Raw genomic sequence first — 11,647 nt, 5'->3', positions numbered from 1 at the left:
GGACCAGAGTAGGCAGTCAATAAATATCAGTTATAATATACTAGACAAATACTTGGTGATTTTTTTTTAAGTTTAAATTTTAAATGATTGACTTAGTACCCTTATTGGAAATTTATTTCTAATGTGACTGATAGAATGGCTCCAAATACTGCCATCATCAATTCCTTCCATCCTAGAATTGATTTCCTCCCCCCCCCCCCTTGAATCTGGGCTTGTCCATGTGAATTTCTTGGACTGACAGAATGTGGCAGTAGAGCTGCCTTGAGACTTCATTACAAATTTTAAAGAAAATAGGCAGCTTCTACCTCCTTTCTCTTGGAAGATGGTTGCCATGGGAGATGTAAAGTCCACCATTCTGTGAGGAAGCCCAATCAACCACATGGAGAGATGCAAGCAGCAGAGGGGAGACTCCAGAGATGTAAGTGAAGGTTCCTGGTGGATCTAACACCCCCAGTAAACCCCATATGCAGTGCAACCACTTAGCTGAGCTCAGCTGATATTTCCAAACTATGATAAAGAATAAGAAATGGTTGTTTTAAACCCCTAAGTGCAGGGGTGGTTTGTTAAAAAGCAATAGCTGGCTGAGAAAAAATTGGTATATTAACAATTCTTTTTTTTTTTAAAGATTTATTTATTTATGCACATATAACTGGGGTACAGGCCAGAGGTGCAGGGGCAGAGAGAGGATTCACCAGAGACAGAGTGGGGAGCAGGACAGGCCAAATGACAAAGTACACTGCTGAGGGGAGCAGTGGGCAGGTCACAGGAGAGGTCTGCCGCGCCATGTGGTCACCTCCCAGGGCGGGGATCGAACTCATGCTGAAGAGGCTTTAGCTTCGTGGTGCTGTGCTTTAACCCCCTGCGCCACCAGGAAGGGCCCATATTAACAATTCATAAACAGCCTGTGAGCTTGACAGTCACCTTTGATCATTTGCTAAGAATGAACAGAAAGGGACCATGCAAACCTGGAACTTGGTGTTGCTTTAGTTGCCAGAAGAGTTGTCATAATGTGCATGTGGTGCCATTTATGGGAGTAGCCACGGACTCAGACTTTTCAGCCCTCAGCATTTCTGCTTTTTTAAAAATTTTAATTTCTACCAATTCAATAGGTTTCTCTTGTGCTCATCTTAGGGAACAGTGCTCAGTACTTCCCTCTGACCATCGAGTGAAAGCACACCACTGGCAGGATGAGCTGATTTGCAGCTGAAATCCAAGATATTCATTCATTGAGAACTACCAAGTGAACATAGTTTGGAGAGATAAAATACACTTTCAAAACTTGATTGCCAGGGGCCACATACTATTAAACAGTTCCTTTTTTTTAAAGATTTATTTGTGCATACAGAACTGGGGTACAGGCCAAAGGCTCAGGGGCGGTGAGAGGCTTCACCACAGAGTGGGGAGCAGAACAAGCAGATCGATGAAGTCCACTGCTGAGGGGAGCAGCGGGCGGGCCAGGAGAGGTCTGCCATGCCCTGTGGTCACCTCCGAGGCAGGTGGGGATCGAACTCATGCGGAAGTGGCTTTAGCTTCACAGTGCTGTGCTTTAACCTGCTGCGCCACCTGGGAGGGCCCCTTTTTTTCCTTTTCAGGCCACTCCCCACTTTAAGTCAGTGATTTTCAACAGGGTGACACTTGGCATGTCTGGGACATTTTGGGTTGCTATGCTGGGGGGTTGCTATGGACATCTAGGGGTGGAGGCCTGGGATGTTGTTCACTGCTCTACAACATGCAGGACGGCCTCCCCCAGAAACAAGGAATTATCCAACCCAGAATGTCAACTGTGTGCCAAGGCTGAAAAAACTCAAATTAAATGATCTATAAGAGAATAAAGTAGAATGGACTATCAGAAGACACAGCTGCCATAAGGATAAGCAGTATTTCATAAAACTTTTGTGTTCTTTTGCACTCAGACACTATATAAGATGTATTTCTCCTTGTGAGTACCCTGATAAACACTGTTCTCAGTAAGACACACAGCTGAACGAGGCCACCGAGGCCCAGCCTCATGAACCTCACTTACACAGACAATTCAGAAGAAAACAAGAGAACTGCTGGGGCTGCTTTGTGTAACCCGTCCAACACGGCAACTAGCGTGTCCGTGCCTGGGATGTCAGCAATGGCGTGAGGAGACCTCCAAAGTCTCCGTTTGAGTGGAGGCTTTCAGGGAAAGAAACAGAGTTAGGAAGACGACTACGTGGCTGGGTGGAGCGGGATGTAGTTGCGGAACAGAAAGCTGACCAGTGTGACTGCTGGAGCCAAGCAGGGACGGCAGGGTAGCAGGTCAGCAGGGCTGAAAGGCAGACAGGGGAGGGCTTTAGGCAAGGGAGGAACTCGCTTCCATTAACTTTTACAAAGATCATTAGGCTGCGGAGTGAAGCAACAGTGGGGCAGGGGACAAGGGTGAAGCTGGAGAACCGATGAGGGCGTGATGGAGGGTGGCAGAGGCCAAAGGAGGTGAAATGGGGTTTAAGTGTGGATGGGCACAGCAGGTGAAACAAAGGTATGCAGCGAAGACAGGGGGTGTGGGAAGTGTCCAGGGGAGAAGTGCAGGGACAGTGGCAACTAATGAATGACCCAGCCCTTCTCCCCAGGGCAGGGGAGGAGCGCAGGTCCTAGGGGAACCGGCCTGGCAGGGCCACCCACCTGACTCACAGCAGAAACTGGGACAGCCCGAGCTGCCCACCTACCTTCGCAGTTCCTTCCAGAGAAACAACACTCCTGGGCCCAACCCCCCAGTAAAGCCTCAACTGGGCCTTCTGCCAGGTGCTCCAAACTTCCACTTCATATCCTCTATATTGCCCCTGATTCTGGAAGGTGGTAACCGTATTCTGCTTTATCTCCCCATCAAACAGGGCTCCCCTCTGGGCACAAAAATGACCCTTATCTAGGGCACCAGGGAGCAAGTTTAGAAACCAGCACACGAGACTGCTTGCTTGGTGAACTCCCTGCCTACATAAAAGCCACTCCCAGTGGCTCCTCATAGGAGAGGACTCTTGGGCTGCAGTGCTTCTGATCGATAACTAATCATATCAGTAGCTAATACAAACTGAGCACCTAGTACAGTCCAGGTACCGCTCCCGGGCCTTATGCACGACAACCCTCGGCTTAGGTTTTGCCATGATCCCCATTTTCCAGATGGGAGGTTACGTTTCAGGGACACACTACTAGGAAGTAGTGGAGCCAAGACTCGAATTCGGGTAATGCCAGCATGCTGCCTTTGCGTCCTTAACTCTTTCCCTGTGGAGTTGGCCTGCTCTTCTCTGTCCTCCAGATGAGGAACTCCAGGCTCAGAGAGGGTAAGCAATGCGCCTCAGTCACGCAGCAAGTCAGCGTAGAACCAGGTTTGGCACGGGAGGCAGCTGCCGCAAAGCCTTCAGCTCTCAACCTTCCTCCTCACCTCGTCAACTCACGGTCAAAGGGCGGTGAAGGAGAGCGAACCCGAGCCAGACACCGCTCAAATTCTGGTGAAACGTGGGAGTACTTTTGAGGAGACGCCGTTACCGGGAACAATTCCACTTGGTCTCCTCTTTCTGTCAGGAATGTCTTTCACCACCTAACAAACTCCTGGGCATCCTTGACAGCCCAGCGCCGACATCTGCTCCTCTGAAGGAACTTTCCAGACGCAGAAATCCCCGCCAAGCACGCTCAGTCCGCCACAGCCTGGAGTCCCGCCTCCGCCCCACACGAGACCACAGGTCGACAGAGGCTGGTCCCTCGGGCCAGCAGCTAGCTTAAGTCACGGCCCACTGGCATAGACTTTTTTTAACAGGTACTGAAAAGTAGGAAATTATGACAAATTTCTCAGGAAACGGACACCAACTACAGTGAAAACTCACCGGCTTCCCAGGCGCCACTTCCTGTCCTGGTCCCGCCCCGCTCCGCCCCGCCCCCCAACGTGCCCGCCCAGCTTCCCGGAAGTGGGCGGACGAGTGACCGAGCGCCGTGGATGCAAAGCACGACGGGAGTTGTAGTTCCACCGTCCGACGGAAGCGAGGACAGAAGTGCGGCGGGATGTGGCCAGGAATATTAGCGGGGAGGGCTCGGGTGGCCGCAGGCAGATGCCCCACGCTGGGGCTTCTCCATGCCGCCCGCCCTCTCCCGCAGCGGACCGGCCTGTCCCTGCAGCGGAGCCTGCACGCGACGACGGCCCGGACTCTCCCGCTCATTCCCATCGTGGTGGAGCAGACGGTACAGTGGCTGGACGGGGACCGGCCTGTGGGCGCGGGGCTGGGGCCGCGACCTTCCTTGACGCCCCTGTCTTTCACCGCCAGGGTCGTGGTGAGCGCGCCTATGACATCTACTCGCGGCTGCTGCGGGAGCGCATCGTGTGCGTCATGGGTCCGGTGAGCACCGGGCGCCCGGATCCTCTTCTGCGCCTGCCCAAACCCCACGTGCCCCTCCTCCTCGAACCCCTTTGACTTCCTCGCGATCTCCCCCTGGGCTTTCTTCTCCAGGCTCCACTCTTAATACAAACCTTATACCCACCTTCCTGGCCACATAAGCCCTCTGAACCCCCTCCTAGCCCCTAGCCCTCTACCCATCCCACCTACCCACCCCTAAGCTCCCTCCTGGCCCCTTCCTCAAACTCTTTGCTTCTCCCTCCCCGATCTCTGACTCACTCTCTCACCTATGATCCCGCACTCGTTCCTGGGCTCCCGTTCCTCTCCTCCGCCTCTCCTGACCCTTCCCCTTCCTGTGTTCTAAGCCCTCTGACCCACAGCTTCCTGTGCCCCAACCCCCCTAGGTTTCCAACACCCCCTACACCTCATCCTTTCCTGGTTCAGAATTCACACTTGGGCTATAACCCTATTCTGATTCCCTGACTCATCTCCTGTAACCACCTCAACTCCCAATCTGGGGACACCCCCACTTGCAGATCGATGACAGCGTTGCCAGCCTGGTTATAGCACAGCTGCTGTTCCTGCAGTCGGAGAGCAACAAGAAGCCCATCCATATGTACATCAACAGCCCTGGTGAGCCAGGGGCATTCCTTAGGTCACGCTGGGTGACTCAGGACCAAGACCCCTGGTTAGACAGCGACATTCTCTCTGGGAAAAGAAAATTGTGTAGAGCTTCCTTCAGGTCCTTAAGTGTCTTGAAACTTCCAGAAGCTGCTTGTTCCTTCCTTTTAATCTATGTTCACAAAAAGGCAGCTGAGCGCCCCCTGCTCTGATCCCACACATAACATTTTCCAACCTGACCTGGATGTCAGCGTTTTTAATTGGTAGATCAAAACAACAAAGTGAGTCATGACTGAGTGCTTACTGTGCCAGGCACTTTTCTGAGTACTCTACTCATTTGTATTTTAGTCATTCATATTTAACTCACTTCACCCTCAACAGCAGTCTCCCATGGTTGGTTACCTCCTCTCTGTAGGGAGTCACAATGGTACCAAGAGGCTGGTACATTGCCAAAAGTCACACTGATGGTAAATTGTCTAGCTGGATTGTCCCCAGGCACGCTGACTCCGGAGCCTTCACTCTTACCCTTCATACTCTTGATTTCTTTTTTCTCTTAAAAATTTGGCAGATCTCGTTCCCTTGGATCCATGTGAACTGTGACAGCAATCAGGTCACCCATAATCAAGAGCTTCCTTTTTGCTCTCTTCTGGCCTGTGTACCTGTTTCTGTCACCTTCCTAGCCCCTGGAGGTGTTTGCATTTGTTACGTCTGCTATAAAGAGCTGCTTCTACACCAGTGTTCCCCAGAGACAGACTGCACTAGGGGAAGAGTGGGGGGAAAATCAGCACTCCCCTCACTTGTGCCCCAACCCCACAGGCGGCGTGGTGACCTCAGGGCTGGCCATCTATGACACAATGCAGTACATCCTGAACCCCATCTGCACGTGGTGCGTGGGCCAGGCTGCCAGCATGGGCTCTCTGCTTCTCGCTGCTGGCACTCCAGGCATGCGCCACTCACTCCCCAACTCACGCATCATGATCCACCAGCCTTCAGGGGGTGCCCGGGTAAGTGCTTGGCCCTGTGAGCTCAGGAAACCATTGCAAAGAGAGTTTGTTACAGTTCCCAGGAAGAAGTAGCTTGCCATGCTGTGGAGGGCCATATGAGGAAGCACCACAGTCAGAGAGCAGAGGGGGTGGAAGGAGAATATGAGCAAGAGCTTTTGCTGAAGTTTCTGCAGGAAAGAATGAGCAAGGCCAGAGAAGAAGGCGTGGGACTGGTAGTCTGAGGAATTTCAGCAGCTTCTGGGGTATGGTTCGCCGGTGTCTGGCCCTGGAGTGATTCCTGCAGGGTGACAGTGTCTCTGAGAGTGAGTCCATGAAGGAGAGGGTGAGGGTCTATGCTCTGGATTGATTAGTTTGCATTTAAAAGGTGTACAGGCTGGGGCCAACTGTTTGCTAGCTCTTAAGAATTAGCTAGCCCTAGGTGGGCCCATCCTTCAGTCAGTGAAACTCCAGCTATAGCAAATAACAAAATAGTCATACATTGCTTAATGATGTTTTGGGCAACTGAAATACAGTTTGATGACCCACATACACCAGTGGTCCAAACGGACCATTGCATCTAGTAAGTCTATGTAATTAAACGGTGACATTCACATATGACATCACCTAATAACACATCCCCCACATCTTTGTCATTAAGTTACATATGACTGTATAGTTAATACAGGAAGCCCTCCTGGTGGTGAGGATGAAACAGAATGTGGCGGGGCTTGCAAAGCCCTGTCCCATCCCCTGAAAACCAGAAGTCTGAAGAGGGTCTCCTCTCTAGCCTCCCTGAGAGAAGCCAACACTGACTCCTTCTCCTTCACTCTCACCCTGCCCTTGCTTTGGAACCCAGGGGCAAGCCACAGACATCGCCATTCAGGCAGAGGAGATCATGAAGCTCAAGAAGCAGCTCTATGGCATCTACGCCAAGCACACCAAACAGAGCCTGCAGGTGATCGGTGAGTGCACCTGCCCCAGCGCCACCCTCCCCCCCCTTTATTTTAACCAGTACACATATGTTTCATTTTAACCAGTACACGTAAGCTTTGTGCAAAGCCAGACCCCATGTTATAGACTGGAGCACCTAAGCTTGTGTGATTACTCTCTGATGTTCATACACACAGTCGCCCACAATGCTTTTCTCGGAATGCACCCCATCATCAAACAACACATCACTATACACTGTGGGGTGTACAGCAGCATCCCCTGGCTGCCACCCCCAGATGCCAGTAGCACCCTCCAGTTGTAACAACCAGAAATGTCTCCAAACACTTCCCAGTGCCCCCTGGAGATCAGAATCACTTGTAATCACAGAGCCTCTGTTCTAAGCACTTTAAAAAGATCAGCATACGAATTCTCACAAAATCTTAAATGAAATGTCAAAAGGCTTGAACAGGGTCTTCACCAAAGGTTTTTCAAGGGATGAAGAAACAGGAAAGATGCTCATCTTGTTAGTGATTATGTTTAATAATGACTTCAGTAGTTATCAAGAAGAGGCAAATTAAAGCATCGGTGAGATTCTGCGTCAGTCCACCGGACCAACTAAAATGTAAAACACCAGCACCGCCAACCTGTGATGTAGCACAGCTGGACACTCGCCACTGCAGTGGGGTGAGCATGGCGCAACCATTTTGGGAAGCTGAACCTCCGCTGTGGCTGAACCCACGGAATGAGGCCACAGTTCCCCCACACAATGAATAACTGAGAGAATTGTGTGCTTACACCCGCCATAGACTCAGACTGAAATGCTAATGTGGTTCTGTTTGGACAAGCCCCACATGGGAAAATGCCCAGGTGCCCATCTGCACTGGACGAGCGTGCTGCTGGTAACTCACTCACATGGTAGAGTCAGTGAGTCACGTGTTGATCACCCAGGGACACATCCCAAGAAAGCTGACTAGGTGACTGTCACTCTGCAAGCATCAGTGGGCACAGCAACATCAACCCCGGTGGGACAGCCTGCTGGGAGGCCTGTCATCTCTGGTCTGCTGTTGACCGGAAGTGTCTTAAGTGGCGTGGGCTGCTCTGTACCACAAAGAGAATGGGCCGTGACACGTGGCAATCCGGAGGAATCTCCAAAACGTGACTCTGGGAGGAAAGAAGAGCACACGCTTCAGTTTACTGAGGCTGCAGTTAAAGAACAAAACCTGGCATCACTGGCCTGTGCCATCGGGGCTCTGAGGATAGTGGTTAGTCGTAAGTGGGGTTGGCTAGTGGCCGGACATGGCCATCTTGAGACTTGGACGGGGTAGCCTGGCCGTGTGTCCTTGTTTGGCCTGGTTGTGGGTCGTGTGGGCTGTTCAATCTGAAATCTGTTCAATCAGCACGCTGTCCGTTTAAGAGCTGTGTCCTTTGTCGATACATATTACACATCAATCAGTTTTAAAAAGAAAGACTGAAACAGGTATACCTGTAGGCATACCTCATTTTATTGCAGATAATGCATTTTTTACAAAACCTACCAGCAAAAGGACTCAGATTCGCAGAAGGCTCAGGTGATGATTAGCATTTTGTTAGCAATAAAGTGTTTTTTAGTTAAGGCATATATGTTATTTTAGTTAAGGCATATGCTATCACACATGTCGGGCCCTCGTCTAGTATAAAATATCATTTTTAGATGCACCGTGAACCCATCAAAATTGCTTGACTTGCTTGAATGCAACATTTGTCTTACTGTGGTGAAGGGGAACTAACCCCACAGTATCTTTGAGGTATGTCTATCATTTACTGGCAGAGAAACTGAGGTGTGTAGAAATAAAGGCCAAGGTCGCACAGTTAAGAAGTGGAGAATGGGGCCCACGCCGGCGCCGGGCTTTGCTCCTAACGGCACAATCCTGCCTCCTCTTTCCCCTGCAGAGTCCGCCATGGAGCGGGACCGCTACATGAGTCCCATGGAGGCCCAGGAGTTCGGCATCCTGGACAAGGTTCTGGTTCACCCCCCCCAGGACGGTGAGGACGAGCCTGAGCTGGTGCAGAAAGAGCCTGTGGCAGCGGTGGCCGCGACAGCAGAACCTGCCCCAGCAAGCACCTGAGAGCTGGACCTCGCCCCTGCAGGAAAGCTGAGGGTCAGCCACTGACAGATGCTAAGGCAGCAGCCTGCCCACCCCTCCCTGTTGAGCCTGGGGTGTCCTTAAGGAACTCTGGATTTGGGGGTGCCCCTAAGGATGGGTATCCTGGTTAAGACACTGTGATTTTAAATTAAATCTTCGTAGTCTTTGCTTCCCGTCTATGGCGCCTTCCCTCACTGCTCTGCCACTGCATTACCGGGAATGCCTTCACAAGCCCTCTTCTGCTTTCAGCCTGACCCCCTGCTTCCTGACTTCAGCCCACTCTGCATGTTCTAGAGGTTGTAACTGTGAAGAAAACATGGAAAGCCCAGTCCCCAAGGAACTTACTCTTGCCAGGGTAAACAGTTAAAATCACAATATGTGTGTGAGAGTTTTAGATGTGGTTCCCAACAAAAGCCTTGCTGACGAGGTAACACCTGGGCAAAGACCTGTGGAGGCAAGAGGTGAGTCCATGCTGGTATCTTGGGTCAGAGCACTCCAGGCAGCGGGCGAAGCCGATGCAAAGGCCCTGTGGCAGAACTGTGCCTGACACATGGGAGGAGCCACCAGGAGACGGTGGCTGGAATAGAGTGCAGAAGATGAGGTGGAAAGAAGATACGTGCAGGGTGCAGATCTTACAGGCCTAGCAGTAAGAAAGGAAGTACACTGTGGAAGGGTTTGAAAGAGGAAAGAAAGGATAATTCTGGCTCCCACGTGGGGGTGGGTGGAGTACAGCAAGCCCAGAAACCTGGAGACCAGTGAGGATGCTGTGGGAATAATCTAGATAAAGGCTGGAGGCCCCTGCTAGGTCAGACTAGCAAGATGTAAAGGCAAGGATGATAGGTGGAAGGTGAGATCTGAGAAAGTCATCTCCAAAAAACACTGGCCCAATATGGAGAGTCATTAACCGAGCTTGGAGAGGACCAGGCCTGAGGGTCAGAGGGTGGTTTGGGACACATTCCCTTTGATGTACCTCAGACAGCCCAGAGGATGGGCTGAGTCTGGTGTCAGGGTTAGCAGAAAAGATTAGGCGATGTTAGCAAGTCCATGAAGCAGCGATCAGACTGAGGAGTGACTTGGTTTCGGTGTAGTGGAATCACTAGCAGTCCTGAAATGAGCACTCCCAGTACCTCAGGCACCAGAGCCAGGCTGGCGTGGACCCAGAGAGAAGGCAGGGAAATGGAGCGAGGCAAGCCTTTCTGGGGATTTCGCCATAAAAGCAGAACATGAGGTTGTCACTGGAGGGAGAATCAGGGTCAGTTTTTCGTTTCATGTTTTCAATGGAGGGCATTTTGTTTGAATTTTTCATAAAATCTTATGTGTCCTTAACACCATTTCAGCAAGCCCCAACTGATGGCTAATGGGGACTTGCTCCTCCCTTTGCCCCAAAGTCCCAGATTACTTTGAAGATCACAGCATTCATGATATAAACATTTCAACCTGTATTTCTAAAAGGACCAAGGAATATTTAAAAAGGACAACCACTGTGCCACTTTCAAATCTAAAATAATCTTATTGTGTTCAACCAATGCCCCAAAACCTTAAGTGTGCTTTGTGAAAATCCAGACAGAGAAACTATTTAAAGGAAGTTGGGAAGCTAGGGGAGAGTGCCCACACTTGTAAGTAGCAACCTACCACCACGTGTGTCTCCAGAGGGAAGTGAGGTTGCTGCCCAGCGGCCACGGAGTCCAGGGCAGAGGGGAGCCCTCCCAGGCAGAGGGGAGCCCTCCCAGGCAGAGGGGAGCCCTCCCAAGGCGGTGGCTTCGGTTCCGGTGCAGTGCACCTGTCCAATGCCATGAGGCTGCACACTTCTCCAACTGCCTGTCTGTTGTTTCCGAATAAGTCCCCTTTGTTGGTGAAATAGTTGACTACTTTCGGTTGAGGTCAAACACTCAGACCAGGAACCAACGAAGGAGCACTATGGGATGCAAATAGATGTGTCTGTTGTAACTCCACACTTACCCTCCCTCTTCTGTTTCCGTGAAATTCCCACGCTGTTTTGTCAAAACGCCCCTGACGACGGGACCCTGAAGGGTTGTAACATCAGTCCTGGGCTCCACTTCTGGCCGGCGACCTCAGGCGTGGGCGTGTGCTTCCAGCTGGACGCACAGATCCCGTCGTCCCTTCCCCACCGCGACGCTGAGAATCCTTTTTCCCCCGCGCACTCATCTTCCGATGAGGGCTGCCAAATGGTGGCATGCCAGTCCAACCATTAGAGGCTTTGTCATTTGTTTCCTTTGTAAGGTGGGCGTCCGTCTGTTTCTATGCCGGCGGGACTGAGCCAGAAGCGGGGCCCAGGGGTGCTGCACGACGTCGCCCACCCCTCACACTTCTTGAGCTTCCTCCCTTCCTACAGCCCTCTGCACGCTCCCCTCCACCTTACGTTAAGGCTCATTTTTAACCTCGGCTTTGGCTTAGATCGGTAAGGGACCCCGGACCCCGGACCCCAGGCCAAATGCAGGCGTCCGGGCGCCCCGACCCCGCCGGGAGAGCGGGCTGGCGGCACAGAGAAGCCGAAGCCACACGGGTTCGGCGCCCCGTAGCGCGGGAGACGAGGTGGGGCCGAGGGAGAGCCAACCAGCTCGCGAGGGCCAGCCGCGCCCCGGCCAGTCGGCGCCGCGAGCAGAGGCCGTTCTCTCGCGAAAGCCAA

General features: G+C 51.9%; 1 protein-coding gene across 1 annotated transcript; it reads left to right on the top strand.

Annotated features, from left to right (window-relative positions):
* Positions 1-4,011: 4,011 nt before the first annotated feature.
* CLPP (caseinolytic mitochondrial matrix peptidase proteolytic subunit) lies at positions 4,012-9,169 on the top strand. Its single transcript, XM_004689303.2, has 6 exons — positions 4,012-4,191; positions 4,275-4,346; positions 4,880-4,976; positions 5,781-5,968; positions 6,804-6,909; positions 8,807-9,169. The coding sequence occupies exons 1-6, from the start codon at positions 4,015-4,017 to the stop codon at positions 8,980-8,982; spliced, it is 816 nt and encodes a 271-aa protein (XP_004689360.1). The 5' UTR covers positions 4,012-4,014; the 3' UTR covers positions 8,983-9,169.
* Positions 9,170-11,647: the final 2,478 nt, after the last annotated feature.

The sequence above is a fragment of the Condylura cristata genome, unplaced genomic scaffold (genome assembly GCF_000260355.1).
Source record: "Condylura cristata isolate star-nosed mole 26May11 unplaced genomic scaffold, ConCri1.0 scaffold00025, whole genome shotgun sequence".
Classification (NCBI taxonomy): domain Eukaryota; kingdom Metazoa; phylum Chordata; class Mammalia; order Eulipotyphla; family Talpidae; genus Condylura; species Condylura cristata.
This window is presented reverse-complemented; position numbering and strand designations above follow the sequence as displayed.

Bases quoted from the DNA above. Each gene is read 5' to 3' on its own strand.
- CLPP (XM_004689303.2), top strand. From the start codon at position 4,015: ATGTGGCCAGGAATATTAGCGGGGAGGGCTCGGGTGGCCGCAGGCAGA. The intron at 4,192-4,274 runs GTACAGTGGCTG...TTTCACCGCCAG, and splicing joins CCATCGTGGTGGAGCAGACG to GGTCGTGGTGAGCGCGCCTA. The intron at 6,910-8,806 runs GTGAGTGCACCT...TTTCCCCTGCAG, and splicing joins ACAGAGCCTGCAGGTGATCG to AGTCCGCCATGGAGCGGGAC.